Raw genomic sequence first — 14,729 nt, 5'->3', positions numbered from 1 at the left:
AGACACCCCCGCCACCCCCTCCTGCTCCCTGGTCTTGGCCTCGTTGTTGTCCTTGTCCCAGGCGCCTTTCCCTACAGTGTCCTCCCTGCCTCTGTAGCTGGATGGTCGCCGGGTGGCCCTGCCCGTGTGGCCTGCACAAGGCCGGGTGAACGTGAGGTCCAGTGGCTCCTTTATCCTCCTCTACACGGACTTCGGGCTTCAAGTTCGCTATGATGGGAACCACCTGGTGGAAGTGACCGTGCCCTCCTCCTATGCTGGCCGGCTCTGCGGGTTGTGCGGTGAGTTCCTAGGGCACCAGCAGGTGAGGCCGGGGTCATGGGCTGGAGCCTGTCCCGGTCCTGCTCATCCACACATCTGATTAGGCGTCCTTGGTGCTTGTCGACCTCTTACTTGGTTGAAGGTGTCGTGCGCTAGGGTAGGCATGAAGGGAAGCCGAAGATGAAGGAAGAGAAAGGGCTCATCTTGGTTGGTTGCATGAAGAGGGAGGGATGCTTCTTGGTCCCGAGGCTGAGTTCAAGGCCTCTGCTGACTGTTCCGTCCTGCAGGGAACTTCAACAACAACAGCCTAGATGACAATCTGCAGCCTGATAAAAGGCCTGCGGTCAGCTCTGTGAAGCTGGGGGCCTCCTGGAAGCTAAATGAGTTGTCTGAACCTGGGTGAGCCGGAACGGGGGCGGGGTGGGGCGGAGCCGGACCAGGGGCGCAGGCTTGGCGGGCAGCCTGGAGGTGTTCCCTGTGCATCCCCAGTCTTTCCTGGAGCTGATGACTGATCTGTCTCTTGGGAAGTCCACCCTGAGATCTAACCTTGTGCTTTCCTGCTGCATCTGCTGACCTTACTACTTGAGGCCATCACTGTTCTCCTCTCCCGTCCTTACTCCCCTCCCTGTTTCCCTCTCCACTTTTGCTCTGGCTTTTGGAAAGCTTCCTCCAATCCTAAACTCCTGTCCTTTCCCCTCCTCCTCTGTCAGCTGCTTTGCTGCGGGTGGCGGGCCCCCCAGGTGCCTGGGGAAGAAAGTGACGGAGGCCTGGAATAAGAACTGTGATATCTTAATGAACCCTCAGGGTAAGCCACGCAGGGGGCCCCTTTTTGCTCCCCGGGGGCAGGAGACAGAGGAGGGGCACTGAGCAGGGAGGGAGGAAGGGTGAGACAGGAAGTAGTGGCCCTCAAGAGGCAGGCAGAGGGAATGCAGAGGCAGTGGTCACCTGGGAACGCTGACGGATCTGTGGCGTTTTTTTGCATCTCAGGCAGTAGGTTCTCAATAATTACGGGTTCTGATGGAAATGGATGTTGAATTTGCCCCAGAGCAGCCGCGTGGTTCTGCTCCCTCCCCAAGCTTAGTCTCACCTACGTTTCATCCAGGACCCTTCTCCCAGTGCCACGGGGTGGTGGCCCCGCACTCCAGCTTCACCAGTTGCGTGTACGGCCAGTGTGGGACCAAGGGCGACACCTCGACCCTGTGCCGCTCCCTGCAGGCCTACGCGTCCCTGTGCGCCCGCGCAGGCCAGGCCCTCGCCTGGCGGAACACCACCTTCTGCCGTGAGTGACCTGACAGCCAGGGGGAGTCCCGAGAGCCCTGCCCTCTCTCCCTCTCCCTAAACTCTGCTCCTTCACTCTTCCCTTCGCAGCCCGGCCCCCAGGCCCCACGTGGGACCCTCCTCTGTTCCCGTCTCCCCGGTCTCTCGGAGCCCAGCCCCCAGCCTCTACTTGTCTCCCTCTTCTGGGAGCCTCCCTCCGATTCTCACTTCACCAGAAAGTTCTGACCTCCCAGGAATTCCCTGGCGGTCCAGTGGTTAGGACTCCGCGCGTCCGCCTCAGGGGGCACCGTTTCGATCCCTGGTTCAGATCCCACATGCCATGGGGCGTGGCCCAAAAAAAAGTTCTGATCTCATTTGGTTACTGCCTCCTTCCCTTCTTCCCTGGGCCAGCTCTGTGACCTTTCTTCTTTCCCAGAAACGCTTTTTTTTTTAATTGTAGTAAAACATACAGAACATAAAAATGACCATTGTGACCATTTTTAAGTGTCCGGCGGCATTGAGCGCACTCACCTCATTGTGCGACCATCACCACCATCGCCCCCAGAGCTTTTTCATCTTCCCAAACTGAAACTCTGTCCGCATTAAACACTGTGAGTCCCCATCCCCTCCCCCAGCCCCTGGCAACCACCATCTACTCTCTGTCTTTGTGAATTCGAAGACTCTAGGGACCTCGTCTAAGTGGAATCACACGGTATTCATCTCTTTGTGACTCGCTTATTTCACTTAGCGTTATATTCCCAGGGTTCACCATGTCGTAGCGAGTACCAGAATGTCCTTCTTTTTAAGGCTGAACCATATTCCGTTGTCTGATTGGACCCCATTTTGTTTATCCATTCGTCTGATGGACGTTCCCAGGAACTCTTTTTTTTTTTTTAAGAGTTTTTTGATATGGACCATTTTTAAAGTCTTTATTGAATTTGTTACAGTATTGTTTCTGTTTTATGTTTTTGATTTTTTTGGACTCGAGGCATGTGGGATCTTAGCTCCCCAACCAGGGATGAAACCCGTACCTCCTGCAGTGGAAGGCCAAGTCTTAACCACTGGACCACCAGGGAAGTCCCTCCCAGGAACTCTTGATGCCCCAAGGTCAGAGAGCTGGAAGTCACTCTTCCTTCCTAAACACCGATTTCTTCTTAGCTCTGAACTGCCCACTGGGCAGCAGCTACAGCACCTGTGCCAACCCCTGCCCGGCCACCTGCCTCAGCCTGAGCGCTCCATCATACTGCCCGTCCTCGCTGCCCTGTGCCGAGGGCTGTGAGTGCCAGAAAGGCCACATCCTGAGTGGGACCTCCTGTGTGCCCCTCAGCCAGTGTGGCTGTACCAGCCAGAGGGGCTCCTACCACCCGGTGAGAGGCCAGACCACAGGGGGTGCCCTGCCCTTCCCAGCTCCCCGAGTTTGGGGGCCAGAGGGCTTAGAGCCTGAAAAGGGGCAGGGTGGGCCAGTGCTGGGGGCTGAGGGGCAAATCAGAAGCCAAGAGCCTGAGGAAGGCTAGCGATGGAGGCGGGCAGCCAAGGGCAGCGAGCCTCATGCGGGCCCTGGGGTGCGGGTGGCTCCGACCACCTCTGGCTTCCAAGTTTCTATCGGCTCCACTGATGCCTGCGCCCCACAGGTCGGGGAGAGCTGGTACACAGACACCACCTGCTCCAGGCTCTGCACCTGCTCCGCTCACAACAACATCTCCTGCCTCCAGACCGCCTGCGAGCCTGGCCAGATGTGCGGGTCCCGGGATGGGCTGATACGGTGCCGGGCGGCAGGTAGGCCTCCACTGAGTGTGGAGGAGGACCTTCAGCCACCAAGGCCAACGCTCCCCAACTCCCCCTCTATCAAGAAGGGCTCCTTGGGGTTCACTCACGGTTCCCCGTGGCAGCCGTGGACTTAGACGGGATAGTAGAAGTCTCTCCCTGGCCGAATGACACCTGCCCCACCTCCTCGTGTCTTGACTCTCTTCTTTGTCTCCTTCCCTTCTGAGGCTCCCTCTCCTCCCATCCTTTCCTTGAGGCAGGGGAGAAGGCCTGTTCTCGCTAGAGGCTGGACCACTCCTCAGCCACCTGTCTGCCCTCCAGGGATGGGAGAGTGCCACCTCCGCAACGCGTCCCACTACGCAAGCTTCGATGGCAGTTACCATGCGGTCAGGGGCACCTGCACTTACGTCTTGGTGAAAATATGCCACTCCACCGTGGACCTGCCTTTCTTCAAGATCAGTGGCAAGAATGGGAAGCGGAAAGACCAGCCCCACACTTTCTACCTCCGCCAGGTCCACGTGGACATCTTCAATACCCTGGTCACCCTGAAGAAGGACCAAGTGCTGGTGAGCGAGGCCGGCGGGGAGGACATGGGCTCTGGGGACGGGGCTCTGGTCCTTCTTCCTGCTCACGGGTCCTGCCCTCCTCTGTAGATCAATGGCACACGGGTCACCCTCCCGGCGACCACCCAGATCCGGGGAGTCAAAGTCATTTCCAGGGACGGCTACACCGTGCTCACCATCAACATTGGGGTGCAAGTCAAGTTTGACGGCAATGGTTTCCTAGAGGTCGAAATCCCCAAAGCCTATTATGAAAAGGTGAGGAAAACACCTGGGTCTCTTCGTAGGGGGAGTCAGCCTGCAGGGAGGGGGGCGCCTTTCTCTTAAAGGGGATGCCGACAAAAAATGCCCTCTGCCATCCCTGGCACTGAAGATCTTTGGATCCCCTCTGCCCACACAGACCTGCGGCATGTGCGGGAACTTCAACGGCGAGGAAGAAGACGAACTATTGATGCCTAATGACGAACTAGCCCTGGATGACGTCATGTATGTGGACAGTTGGCAAGACGAGGAGATCGACCCAAAGTAATTGTCCCCGAAGAACCTCTGCCTTTGCATAGGAACACGAGTTGGGATTCTAGACCGTATGGCCCACCTGGATGGGAAGACCAGAGTGGTCCTTTGTGCGTGTAACTTGACAGGCAATGGCGTCTGGGTCCCAGGAACCTATATGGGGAAACGAGAAAGTCTTCCTGTCTTGGCTTCGAAACGTGGGAGGAGACCGAGGCCACATGGAAGGCTGGCCAGAGCTCAGGCCAGCTTCCCGGTGAAGACAGGAGGCGTCTTCAGGGTGTGGTTTGGGAGCGCCAAGTCATTATCATAGATGAGGCAGTGGCTGTCCCTATGATGACGCCCTTTCCCTTCCCAGTTGCCAAGAAGATGACAAGAAGACTGAAGCAGAACCTCAGGAGAAGCCAAACACGAACTGCCGGGCAGCTGACCTGGCAAGAGCCCGGGAGCAATGCCAGGCGGCTTTCCAGGCTCCAGCCTGGGCGAAGTGTGCCACCCGCGTGATTCCCAGTCCCTTCCTGCTCAGATGTACCCACAGCCTCTGTGAGTCTGGAGGCCTCAACCATGCTCTCTGCCAGTCTCTACAAGCCTTCGGGGCCGCCTGCCAGGCCCAGGGGATCAAGCCTCCGATCTGGAGAAACAGCAGCTTCTGCCGTGAGTGTGTCCTCGGGCCGCCCCCAAACCGCTCCCAAACCCTCTTTCCGTCTGTGTATCTCCGAAAGCGCCCCCATTCTCCATTTCAGTTGTTCCCGACCTATTTCTGACCTCATTTTCTCTGATGTGGACCATTTACGGCAAGCTCTTAGCTAGTGCCCCACACCACCAGGACCGCACGGGCTGCTTGTCAGCAGCTCCTTTCCAAAAGAAATGTGATCGTGTTAGGCCCCTGCACGGCTGTTGCCTGCAAGTCCAAGCTCCTCTCTGAGATGTCTGAGAGATCCTGCAAGCTGTGCCCCTCCCCCACGCCCCTTTCCTGTGCGCCAGCATCACCTGCATCAAACCATCCCATTCTCCACACAGGCCTCGCTTTCCCACACCCCTCCCTGCCTTTATACATACCATGCCCTGCACCCGAAAGGTTCTTTCTTCTCCCCTCCTGGCAGACTCTGAGGCATCCTCCTCTAGCTCTTTCCTTTAAAAAATTTTTAAAAAAATTATTATTCACATACCATATTCTTCTACCCTTTAAAAGGATACAGTTTACTGATTTTCAGGATCTTCACAAAGTTGTACAACCAGCACCACTATCTAATTCCAGAACCTTTTATTTTTATTTATTTATTTAGGCTGCGCCGGGTCTTAGTTGCGGCGTGCGTGTGGGTTCTAGTTCCCTGACCAGGGATTGAACCCCGGGCCCCCTGCTTTGGGAGCGCAGAGTCTTACCCACTGCACCACCAGGGAAGTCCCCAAGAACATTTTAAATTTTAAAACAGTGATTACGGTGTTTTTCCTATGTGATGCATTCCTATGGTTCAAAAACTTTGAAAGTATTAAAAGGTCCCCAGTGAAAAGTCTCCCTCTCGCCTGACCCCAGGGGCCCTGGTCCCAGCCTGCTCTTTTCAGCGTCTGAGTATTTTTCCAAAAGTCTTTTATTTCTGCACATACAGACAAATGCAAATTTATTTTCTGTATTTTCTTACAAACAGCAGACGGGACACAGTAGTTTGCACTTTATTTTTTTTCACTTGACAAACTAGCTTGGCGGTCCTTCCCCGTCAGATATGTAAAGAGTATCCTCATTCTCTTTTGCAGCTACGTCATAATTCATTTATCATAATTTATTTAACTCGTCTTCTAGCGATGGACTTTCTAGTTGTTTCCAGTCTTTGGCTATTGCAAACAGTGCTGCAAGGATAACCTCACGCAGATACAATTCTCTACGTGTGTGTCTCTTATCTGTGGGATAAATTTGTAGACCTGGAATTGTTGGATCAAGGATTGTGTGGATTTGTGCTTTTGAGAGATGTTGCCAAATGGCCTTCCATAGGGATTGAGGAATTTACATTCCCACCAGCAACATACGAGAGTGCCCATTTCCCCACAGACTGGCCAACACACAGCATTATCGTGCTTTTGGATTTTTGCCTATCTGATATGTGAAAGATAAAAAGAGCCTTAATTTGTATTTTTCCTATTATGAGTGAAGTTGTGCATTCTTTCCTATGTTCGGGAGCAATGTGGATTTCCCTTTCTGTGATTTCTTCGTACCCATTCACCATTTTTTCCACTGGTTTGTTGGTCTTTGTTGAAATGTTTTATAGATGTCCTTTGTCTGCTGCGGAGAGTAGCCCTTCATTAGTGCCATGAGTTACAAAAATTTTGTCCAGGTCTCTTTTTTTCATCTTTCACTCTTTTTTACCATGCAGAAAAAAAAATATATATATATATATGTGTATTTGTGAGGTCAAATATAATAATCTTTGTTTTATGGCTTCTGCAGTTTGAGCCTTAGTTACAAACGGCTTCCCCACTCTGAAGTTAAAAAAGAATTTGCCTGTGTTTTGCTCTAGTATTTGTATTGTTTCTTTTTTTTTTTATATTTAAATGTTTGATCCATGGGGATTTACCCTGGTGTGGAGGATGAGAACTGAATCAACTTTGTGTTTATTTTTTCTCAGTATTATTAAATGACCATTCTCTCTTTTTCCACTGACTCAGATGCCATGATTTATATTAAATTCCCACACGTATTTGGATCCCTCTCTGGGCCTTTTTCTCCGCTTCCACTGCTCCATTTATCTTCATTTACCAGCAGCACAATGTTGTGGTCATTGAGAGTTTAGATAGTGTTTAGATTTCTGGTAAGGACATACACTACCTACTGCTGTTTTTTTTTTTTCCCAGTTTTTTTTTGGTTTGTTTTAGAATTTTCCCAGCTTTTCTGCTTTGTTTAGATCCTCATTTCCACATTAATATCATCTTGTCCTATTAAAAAACAAAACAAAATCCTGTTGGTGTATTTTGGGGGTATCGTATTAAATGTATAATTAGGGAGGGACTTCCCTGGCAGTCCAGTGGTTAGGATTCTGCGCTTCCATGGGGGGCACAAGTTCGATCCCTGGTCGGGGAACTAAGATCCCACATGGCGCGTGGCGCGGCCAAAAAACTAAATAATAATTAAATTAACTTAGGGAAGACTGACATCTTCCCATCTGTGAACAGTTCCATTTGTTTGCAACTACTTCTACTTAAAGGGCTTTATGTAGCTCCTCCAGCACAGTGGATACCTCCCTGCCCTGTGCTCCTGTCACACCTCGTACACACACACGCCAGTCACATGCTTACTGACCAGATGCACCAGGGTCGCGCTGCTGCGGCTGCGGGCTGACCCCGGATTCCCACGCTGAGCGGGGAGAACCAGTTCTTGCTCTCTTCTGTCCTCGGAGCCAGCACACAGCCCACGCTCAGTCAATGTTCCCCCCCCCCCGCCCCCGCCTCCAGCTCTGGACTGCTCCGCCCACAGCGTCTACACCACCTGCGTTCCCTCCTGCCCTCCTTCCTGCTGGGACCCGGAAGGCCAGTGCAAAGGCTCCAGAGTGCCCTCCACCTGCGAGGAGGGCTGTGACTGTGAGCCCGGCTACGTGCTCAGTGGACAGCAGTGTGTGCCCAGGAGCCAGTGCAGCTGCAGGGACGCCCAGGGCAACTCCCTCCCTGTGAGTGGGGCCAGGAAGTAGGGGTGGGGGTAACATACCTTCGGGATGCCATGTTCTCCTTTCCCGTGCCTCTCTAGGCCTGGGCCACCCACGCCTCCACCGCTGGCCCTGGGTGTGAAGGCTGGTGATGGGGCAGGGTGGCCTCCTGGGTGGGCTAGAGGGTGTGTGGTTTGGGTTTGGGGACTGAGAAATGCAAACCACAGGGATGCAGCCGGTAGGGTGGCTTTGATTTGAATCCTGATGGTACCACTCACGAGTCAGGGGACCTCTGTGACCTCAGTTTCCTCATCTGTAAGATGGGTTCAGCAGTACCTCCTGAGCAGCCTGTGTGAGACACACCCAGCACAACGCCTCTAGGGGGCGCTACAGGTCCATAAGGGTGCAGATGGCGCGGGGACTGCCTCTGGCCCGTGCCCAGTGAGCCATCAGACTGTAGGCTTAGGCTGAAGTCGTCGAGGAAAGGGAGCTGGCCCTTCGCTTCTCACTCCCCGTTCTTCCTGCGGCGTCTGCAGGCGGGTAAGTCCTGGTTCTCCGGAGGCTGCTCCAAGAGGTGTGCCTGCAGAGCGGGCGTCATTCAGTGCGGGCCCTTCGCCTGCCCCTCGGGCTCCCAGTGCCAGCCCAACAAGGACGGCAAAGACTTCTGCGCACCCGAGAGTAAGGGGGCCCTCGGGGAGGTGGAGCCAGAGGGGCCTGGGCTGGGGGCTCTGGAGAGGGAGGGACCCGGCGCGGGCAGGAGTGGGCCTAGGCTCTCAGGCTCTTACCAGCTCCCTGGTCGCCTGCATGATCCTCTCTGGGATCTGCTATCTTCAGGGCAAAAAGAGGGAACCAGACAAGGAGATCCTCTCAAGCTGGGAGAGGGAGAAAGTGGACGATCAAGTCCACGGGGAGCCCAGGGCTAAGAGGGAAGGTGACAGGAGGCCCCAGGCAGGTGAGGGGCTCTGGGGCAGTTACATCACTCAGGGTGCCTTCTCAGCGTTGGCCCTTCTTTTCAGAGTCGGAGCAATGCACAATTTATGGGGACCCCACTTACCGCACATTTGATGGCTTCAGCTACCGCTTCCAGGGCCGCATGACCTACTTTCTGATCAAGACCTTGGACGTGCTCCCTGATGGGGTGGAGCCCTTGGTCGTGGAGGGCCGCAACAAGGTGTTTCCGTCCTTCAACCCCATCTTCCTGCACGAAATCATCGTGACGGTCTACGGCTACACAGTCCAGCTCCAGACGGAACTGGGACTTGTAGTAAGAGCCAGGCCAGGCCGGGAGGGTCTGGGGAGGCAGGTCGGGCCATGGGAGGCCACCTGGAGCAGGTGAAGCCAGGACTCTGTGTTCCCTGGGAAGGTCCCAGCAGAGGCTGCCTAGTTTTGGAAATCAGAATCAGTGCCACACTCACCTCCTTGTGGGGGGGAGGGCAGAGGAGGGCAGTGGGATTACACACAAGGTGGGAGAGAGGCAGGGGAGAGAGAGAAGGGAAACTCATGCAGTGTGAGGGTGGAGCTGTGCTGAAGTACCAGGGCACCCACCTGCCAGTTTCTTTGCAAGGAAGGGGCTGAGGCTGCAACAGGAGCAGACCTCAGGGAGGCCTTTGCCACTCGGGGTAGCAAAGCTTCCTGCGGTATCTTTTTCCCCGGGATGACGGCACCGAGCGGTACCAAGATGTGCAGAGAGACAGAGGCCAAAGCGGCAGAGGGTCACCTTGATTCAGGCCTCCGTGCGGCTCCTGTCTGCCTTCTCCAGGTCAACGGTCAGAAGGTGACCATCCCCTACGAGCCCAACGACCAGCTGCGGGTCACCATGCGAGGCCACCGCCTGTATCTGATCACAGACTTTGAGCTGGTCATCAGCTTCAATGGAAAGAACAACGCAGGTACCTGAGCGTGGGGACCGGAGGGCCGCAGGGACATTCCAAGGATGGGGGTAGGGAAAACCACGTCTTGGGCCGAACATAGTGAAAGGACCTCTGCCTGGGAGTGGGGCCCCCGAGCTCCAGGGGAGGACCCAGGAGGGGTGGGAAGTGACGAGGTGGGGAGTTTTGATGCTGGGACCCCTTCCTCCTGCAGTGATCTCCCTGCCCATCACGTACCGAAGGCTTGTGCGCGGCCTGTGCGGCAACTACGACCAGAACAAGAGGAATGATTTTATGCTGCCCGACGGTGCCCTCACCCAGAACCTCCTTGTCTTTGGCAACAGTTGGGAGGTGAAGAAGACCAAGGGAGGCCTCCCCCGCTTCTCAAGGTGAAAGGCCTGGGGCTCTGAGCAGGGAGGCCCAGCCTGGGCTGGAGGGGCGATGAGCGACACCATAGTATCTGTTTACACCCTGCTCACCCCCATATCCTCAGCAGAGGAGGAACCCCGAGGTCAAGGGCTCAGACTGGCCTGATTCTCCTAATCCCATCGTTTCTTTCCCCTCCCACTGACTGTGGGGCACCTGCCCTGTGGATCCCGGTCCGTGCCCGAGCCCTCCCCTCCCCTCCCCCCCCAGTTCTTCCTAAGTTCACAGCCATGGTGGGCCTCACCTGGCCCTTCACTATCTCTGCCCCAGGGAGGTACAAGAGGAGGAAGTGAAAGAAGAGGAGGCGTCAGGCTTTCATGTGTCAGAATGCAGCCCGGAGCAGCTGGAGCTCATCGAGCACACACGGGCGTGTAGCGTGCTGGTGGACCCCCAGGGCCCCTTCGCTGCCTGCCACGAGCCTGTGGCCCCGGAACCCTTCCTGGAGTGAGTCGGGGACCCAGGCCACGTGGGAATGGCCTTTCTCCAGGTCCTGGGGCCTGTTCTCTGATCGGCTCTCTGTTGGGCACAGTTCTCTCTGTGGCCTTGGTACTTGTCTCACACACACACACACACACACGCACGCACGCACACACACACACACACACACATGCACACACGCACACTGCCTGGTGGGCTTCCAGGGCCTCTTCTGTGGGGCCGGGTCTCCTTGCCTCCCCCTCTCTGACAGCACCCAACTGTCCCTGCCATCCCCCCAGGCACTGTGTGTCTGATCTGTGTGCCGCCCGGGACCCCAAAGAGCAGGACGAGCGGCGTTGCCAGGTCCTCAGCGGGTACGCCATCATCTGCCAGGAGGTGGGCGCCAACCCAGTCAGCTGGCGGAACCACACCCACTGCGGTGAGGCCCTGACCTTCCCCAGCCGCGGGCTCCTGGCCTCCTCCCCTGCCCCCGGCCATTTCCGCCCTCTGCTCCGCTCTGAGCCCCCACCGGTACCCGCACCTTGGCTTCCTGCCTTGCTTCCCCCAGCCCTGAACTTTCCCCTTGTCAACGCCCTCCCGAACTAACTCCTTCTGTGCCCTCACCCGAAGCCTCAGCCCCGTCACCCCGTCACCCCGTCACCCCATCACCCCGTCCTGCTCCTTCTCGCCGGTGCCCATCCTCGCTCCACCTCATGCGCTGGCGTCACAGACAAAAAGACACGTCAAGCTGGTCCACTCTTCCGGCTCCCCTGCCTCCACCAAGCTCTGTGCTCTGTTGGGTGACCTCGTTGCCCACACGTGGGGGGCCAGCCCCAGCGCAGCCACCTTCTGACTATGACTCTGTCCCCTCTGTCCCCTCAGCCTTGCCGTGTCCAGCCAATACCGTCTATCAGAGCTGCATGACACCCTGCCCAGCCTCCTGTGCCACCCTGGCAGCTCCCAGGGACTGCAAGGGCCCCTGCATGGAGGGCTGTGCCAGCCTCCCGGGCTACATCTACAGCGGTGCCCAGAGCCTCCCCCTGGCCCACTGCGGCTGCGCCAACAATGGCATCTACTACCAGGTCCGGGCTGGAAGTGGGAGGCCTCGGGAGAGCAGACAAGGAGAGCCAGACTCTGGAGGTGAACCAGAACCCCACCTCCCGCCCCTTCTCCCTCTCCAGCAGGGTGACGGCTTCGTGACCGAGGATTGCTCCCAGCGCTGCACCTGTGCCAGCTCGGGGGTCCTGCTGTGTGAGCCCCTCAGCTGCAGCCCTGGGGAGATCTGCACCCTGGGGAACCTCACTCGTGGCTGCTTCCGAGGTGAGCCTGGACCGGCCCTTGACAGCGGGCTGGGGGTGGGGGTGGGGGTGAGGGTGGAGGTGTCCCTGGACCGAGGAGCATCCCTCCCAGTCCTGTGCCTGGGACTCCATCTCATCAGTGTCAGGAAGTTCGTGCCATGCGATCCCACTCTGTCTTCTTCGGGAGGGGCAAAGGCACAGGCCCTGCCTTCTCTGAGCCTCTGCTCTCTGCCGGGCACCGTGCTGGGCCCTTTGCCCAGCGTTAGCTTCCCGGGATCTCCTTTAGTCCTTACTCACCACCTGGGGGTAAGCACAGCATCCCCACTTTATAGGTAAAGAAAATGGAGTTCAGAGAGGGTGAGCAGTTTCCCCAGAGCTCGGGGAGTGTAGAGCCAGGACTGGAAACCCGGCCAGCGGACCTGGCGAGTCTCTGTCAGCTGCTGCTTTCTTCCCTGGCGTCCCAGCCCCCAGGCCCCTCTCCCTGGCTGTGGAGAAGCCCCTCTCAGAACCCCCCTCCCAACCCCTTCCAACCTTGCAGACAGCCCATGCCTACAGAACCCCTGTCAGAATGACGGTCGCTGCCAGGAGCAGGGAACCCACTTCACCTGTGAGTGTGAGCTTGGTTACGGGGGACACCTCTGCACGGAGCCTCGGGATGTGCCACCCCCCAAAAAGCCAGGCAAGAACTTCATCCCAGCCTGTATCCTCACAGCCTGTATCCCAGCCCGTATCCTTCATCCCAGCCTGTATCCTCACAGCCTGTATATCCCAGCCCGTATCCTTCATCCCAGCCTGTATCCTCACAGCCTGTATCCCAGCCTGTATCCTTCATCCCAGCCTGTATCCTCACAGCCTGTATCCCAGCCTGTATCCTTCATCCCAGCCTGTATCCTCACAGCCTGTATCCCAGCCTGTATCCTTCATCCCAGCCTGTATCCTCACAGCCTGTATCCCAGCCTGTATCCTTCATCCCAGCCTGTATCCTCACAGCCTGTATATCCCAGCCCGTATCCTTCATCCAGGCTGTATCCTCACAGCCTGTATATCCCAGCCCGTATCCTTCATCCCAGCCTGTATCCTCACAGCCTGTATCCCAGCCTGTATCCTTCATCCCAGCCTGTATCCTCACAGCCCCTTCCCCACAATGGCCGCAGAATTATCCCATATAATATAGTATTACCCTATAATATCTATTATAGATGTATAATAGATAGTATAGTATCAATGTGGTATATTACTATATGAAATGTAATAATATTATAATATGATCCCTACAGATTAGCCGGGTCAGTGTCCTTCAAGGATCTCAGAGTCCCTTTGCCCATCTCCTACCCACACACTCTGGAATCTTCTGTCTGATCCTGAGCTCCCCACTTCTGAGCTCTGTATGCCTCACCCTGCTGTTATTCCCCTCCCTTGTGTCCCTCTGAGCCTCCAGTACCTTTTATTGGTATTCTCCATCCCAAACTGTAATTCCTGTGAGCCTCTGGGCCAGCGGTTCTCCAACTTTATCCTCGTGCCTAAGATCGGGGTGGAGCAGGGCTGTCTTGTTTACCTTGTTCATTCCGGGACTCATCCCCAGAGATTTGCATTCAGTAGGTCTGGAGGGGGCCCCAGAGATCTGCATTTTTCACAAGCTCCCAGGTGACCGATGGAAGTGATGCCTGGGCTACTCTTTGAGAAGCACGGACTGACATAATACCCTGGACTCTAGCGGACCAACTGGATAAACATCCCCTTAGAAGGTTCATGGGAGTTGTGTGTCCAGAAGCAGGAGGGCAGCACCAAGGCCTTGAAACCCCTGGGAGCAGCAGCCTCCTTGAGGGAGAAACAGCCACCAGGGATGTAGGGGATGCAATCCCTCCAGGGTGGCAGCCGAGGACTGAAAGGGAGTGTCTCTGCCACCTCTTCCTATCCCACATCCCTATTTCTCTTCCCCATGTCCCAGAAGCCTCCAACTTTGCGGTCATCCTGTTGGGATTGCTGGTGACTGTGCTGGTCATAGTGTCAGCAGTGACCAGAGAATGCATTTCCAGGAAGAGGAGGGGGTGAGTTTCAGGAAAGGGGAAGAGGAGGGGCGGCTGGTAGGGGAGCAAACACGGGGAGCGGGCGCCGACCTTCAAGCTGGTGTCTGTTCCCCACGCCCTCTAGGGAGAAAATGCAGGGCCAGACCAGAGACGAGCTGCCAGGTACCGGCGAGCACCAGCCCCACCGTCCACAGCTTTGGCTCCGGGAAGTCGGGTCTGCTTCTAATACAAGGTTTTCTCGCTTTCTCCTCAGATTTTGCTCCAGACCATGCCTTCAAAGTCGCTCAGTTTTGAGTTGTCCACAGAAGAAGGAGACATAAAATTATTTATTTTTGAGACGTGAATTTGTACATGATTCTGGTGGAGAAAGGCTCTGTGAGGGGGGTCTTGAGGGGAGAAGTAGGAGGGAGACGGGGTGTGAGGGTCTAGGGCTGGGGGCTCCACAGAGCGTCCAGAGGGGAGGGGAACAGAGGTCTGCGGAGGTGAGGGGCTGTCTGTCCCTTAGACAAAGCCACGTGAGGGTGGACCACCCGCCCTCTGCTTCAGGGATACAGGAGAAAAGACTTCATGCCAGGAATCCTTGTTCTTGGCGGACTTGGCCTCAGAGCTCCCCACCGGCAGGTAGTGAAAGGTAATCCTGAGGTTTTCCATTTCTAACGATGCGACTAAGGCGCTGGGCAGAGGCTAAGGACTGGGGATGTGGCTTTTTCCAAAG

General features: G+C 56.0%; 1 protein-coding gene across 1 annotated transcript in view; it reads left to right on the top strand.

Annotated features, from left to right (window-relative positions):
* ZAN (zonadhesin) overlaps window positions 1-14,308 on the top strand; it is a gene marked incomplete at its 3' end in the record, with an annotated part of 31,789 nt that extends 17,481 nt beyond the window's left edge. The window contains exons 24-46 of the mRNA XM_079945242.1: window positions 98-278; window positions 546-657; window positions 969-1,063; window positions 1,361-1,537; window positions 2,674-2,882; window positions 3,147-3,291; window positions 3,601-3,845; window positions 3,933-4,097; window positions 4,240-4,364; window positions 4,708-5,003; window positions 7,791-8,002; window positions 8,515-8,656; window positions 8,995-9,242; window positions 9,738-9,867; window positions 10,061-10,235; window positions 10,543-10,716; window positions 10,989-11,128; window positions 11,572-11,771; window positions 11,871-12,009; window positions 12,526-12,666; window positions 13,936-14,035; window positions 14,139-14,176; window positions 14,268-14,308. Of these exons, the coding sequence (XP_079801368.1) occupies window positions 98-278; window positions 546-657; window positions 969-1,063; window positions 1,361-1,537; window positions 2,674-2,882; window positions 3,147-3,291; window positions 3,601-3,845; window positions 3,933-4,097; window positions 4,240-4,364; window positions 4,708-5,003; window positions 7,791-8,002; window positions 8,515-8,656; window positions 8,995-9,242; window positions 9,738-9,867; window positions 10,061-10,235; window positions 10,543-10,716; window positions 10,989-11,128; window positions 11,572-11,771; window positions 11,871-12,009; window positions 12,526-12,666; window positions 13,936-14,035; window positions 14,139-14,176; window positions 14,268-14,308 (3,630 nt within the window). The remainder of the gene's footprint in view (window positions 1-97; window positions 279-545; window positions 658-968; window positions 1,064-1,360; window positions 1,538-2,673; window positions 2,883-3,146; window positions 3,292-3,600; window positions 3,846-3,932; window positions 4,098-4,239; window positions 4,365-4,707; window positions 5,004-7,790; window positions 8,003-8,514; window positions 8,657-8,994; window positions 9,243-9,737; window positions 9,868-10,060; window positions 10,236-10,542; window positions 10,717-10,988; window positions 11,129-11,571; window positions 11,772-11,870; window positions 12,010-12,525; window positions 12,667-13,935; window positions 14,036-14,138; window positions 14,177-14,267) is intronic.
* Window positions 14,309-14,729: the final 421 nt, after the last annotated feature.

Source organism: Stenella coeruleoalba, assembly GCF_951394435.1.
Source record: "Stenella coeruleoalba genome assembly, chromosome: 15".
Taxonomy (NCBI): Eukaryota; Metazoa; Chordata; class Mammalia; order Artiodactyla; family Delphinidae; genus Stenella; species Stenella coeruleoalba.
Note: the sequence above shows the minus strand (reverse complement) of the source record. Positions and strands in the feature narration are given on the sequence as shown.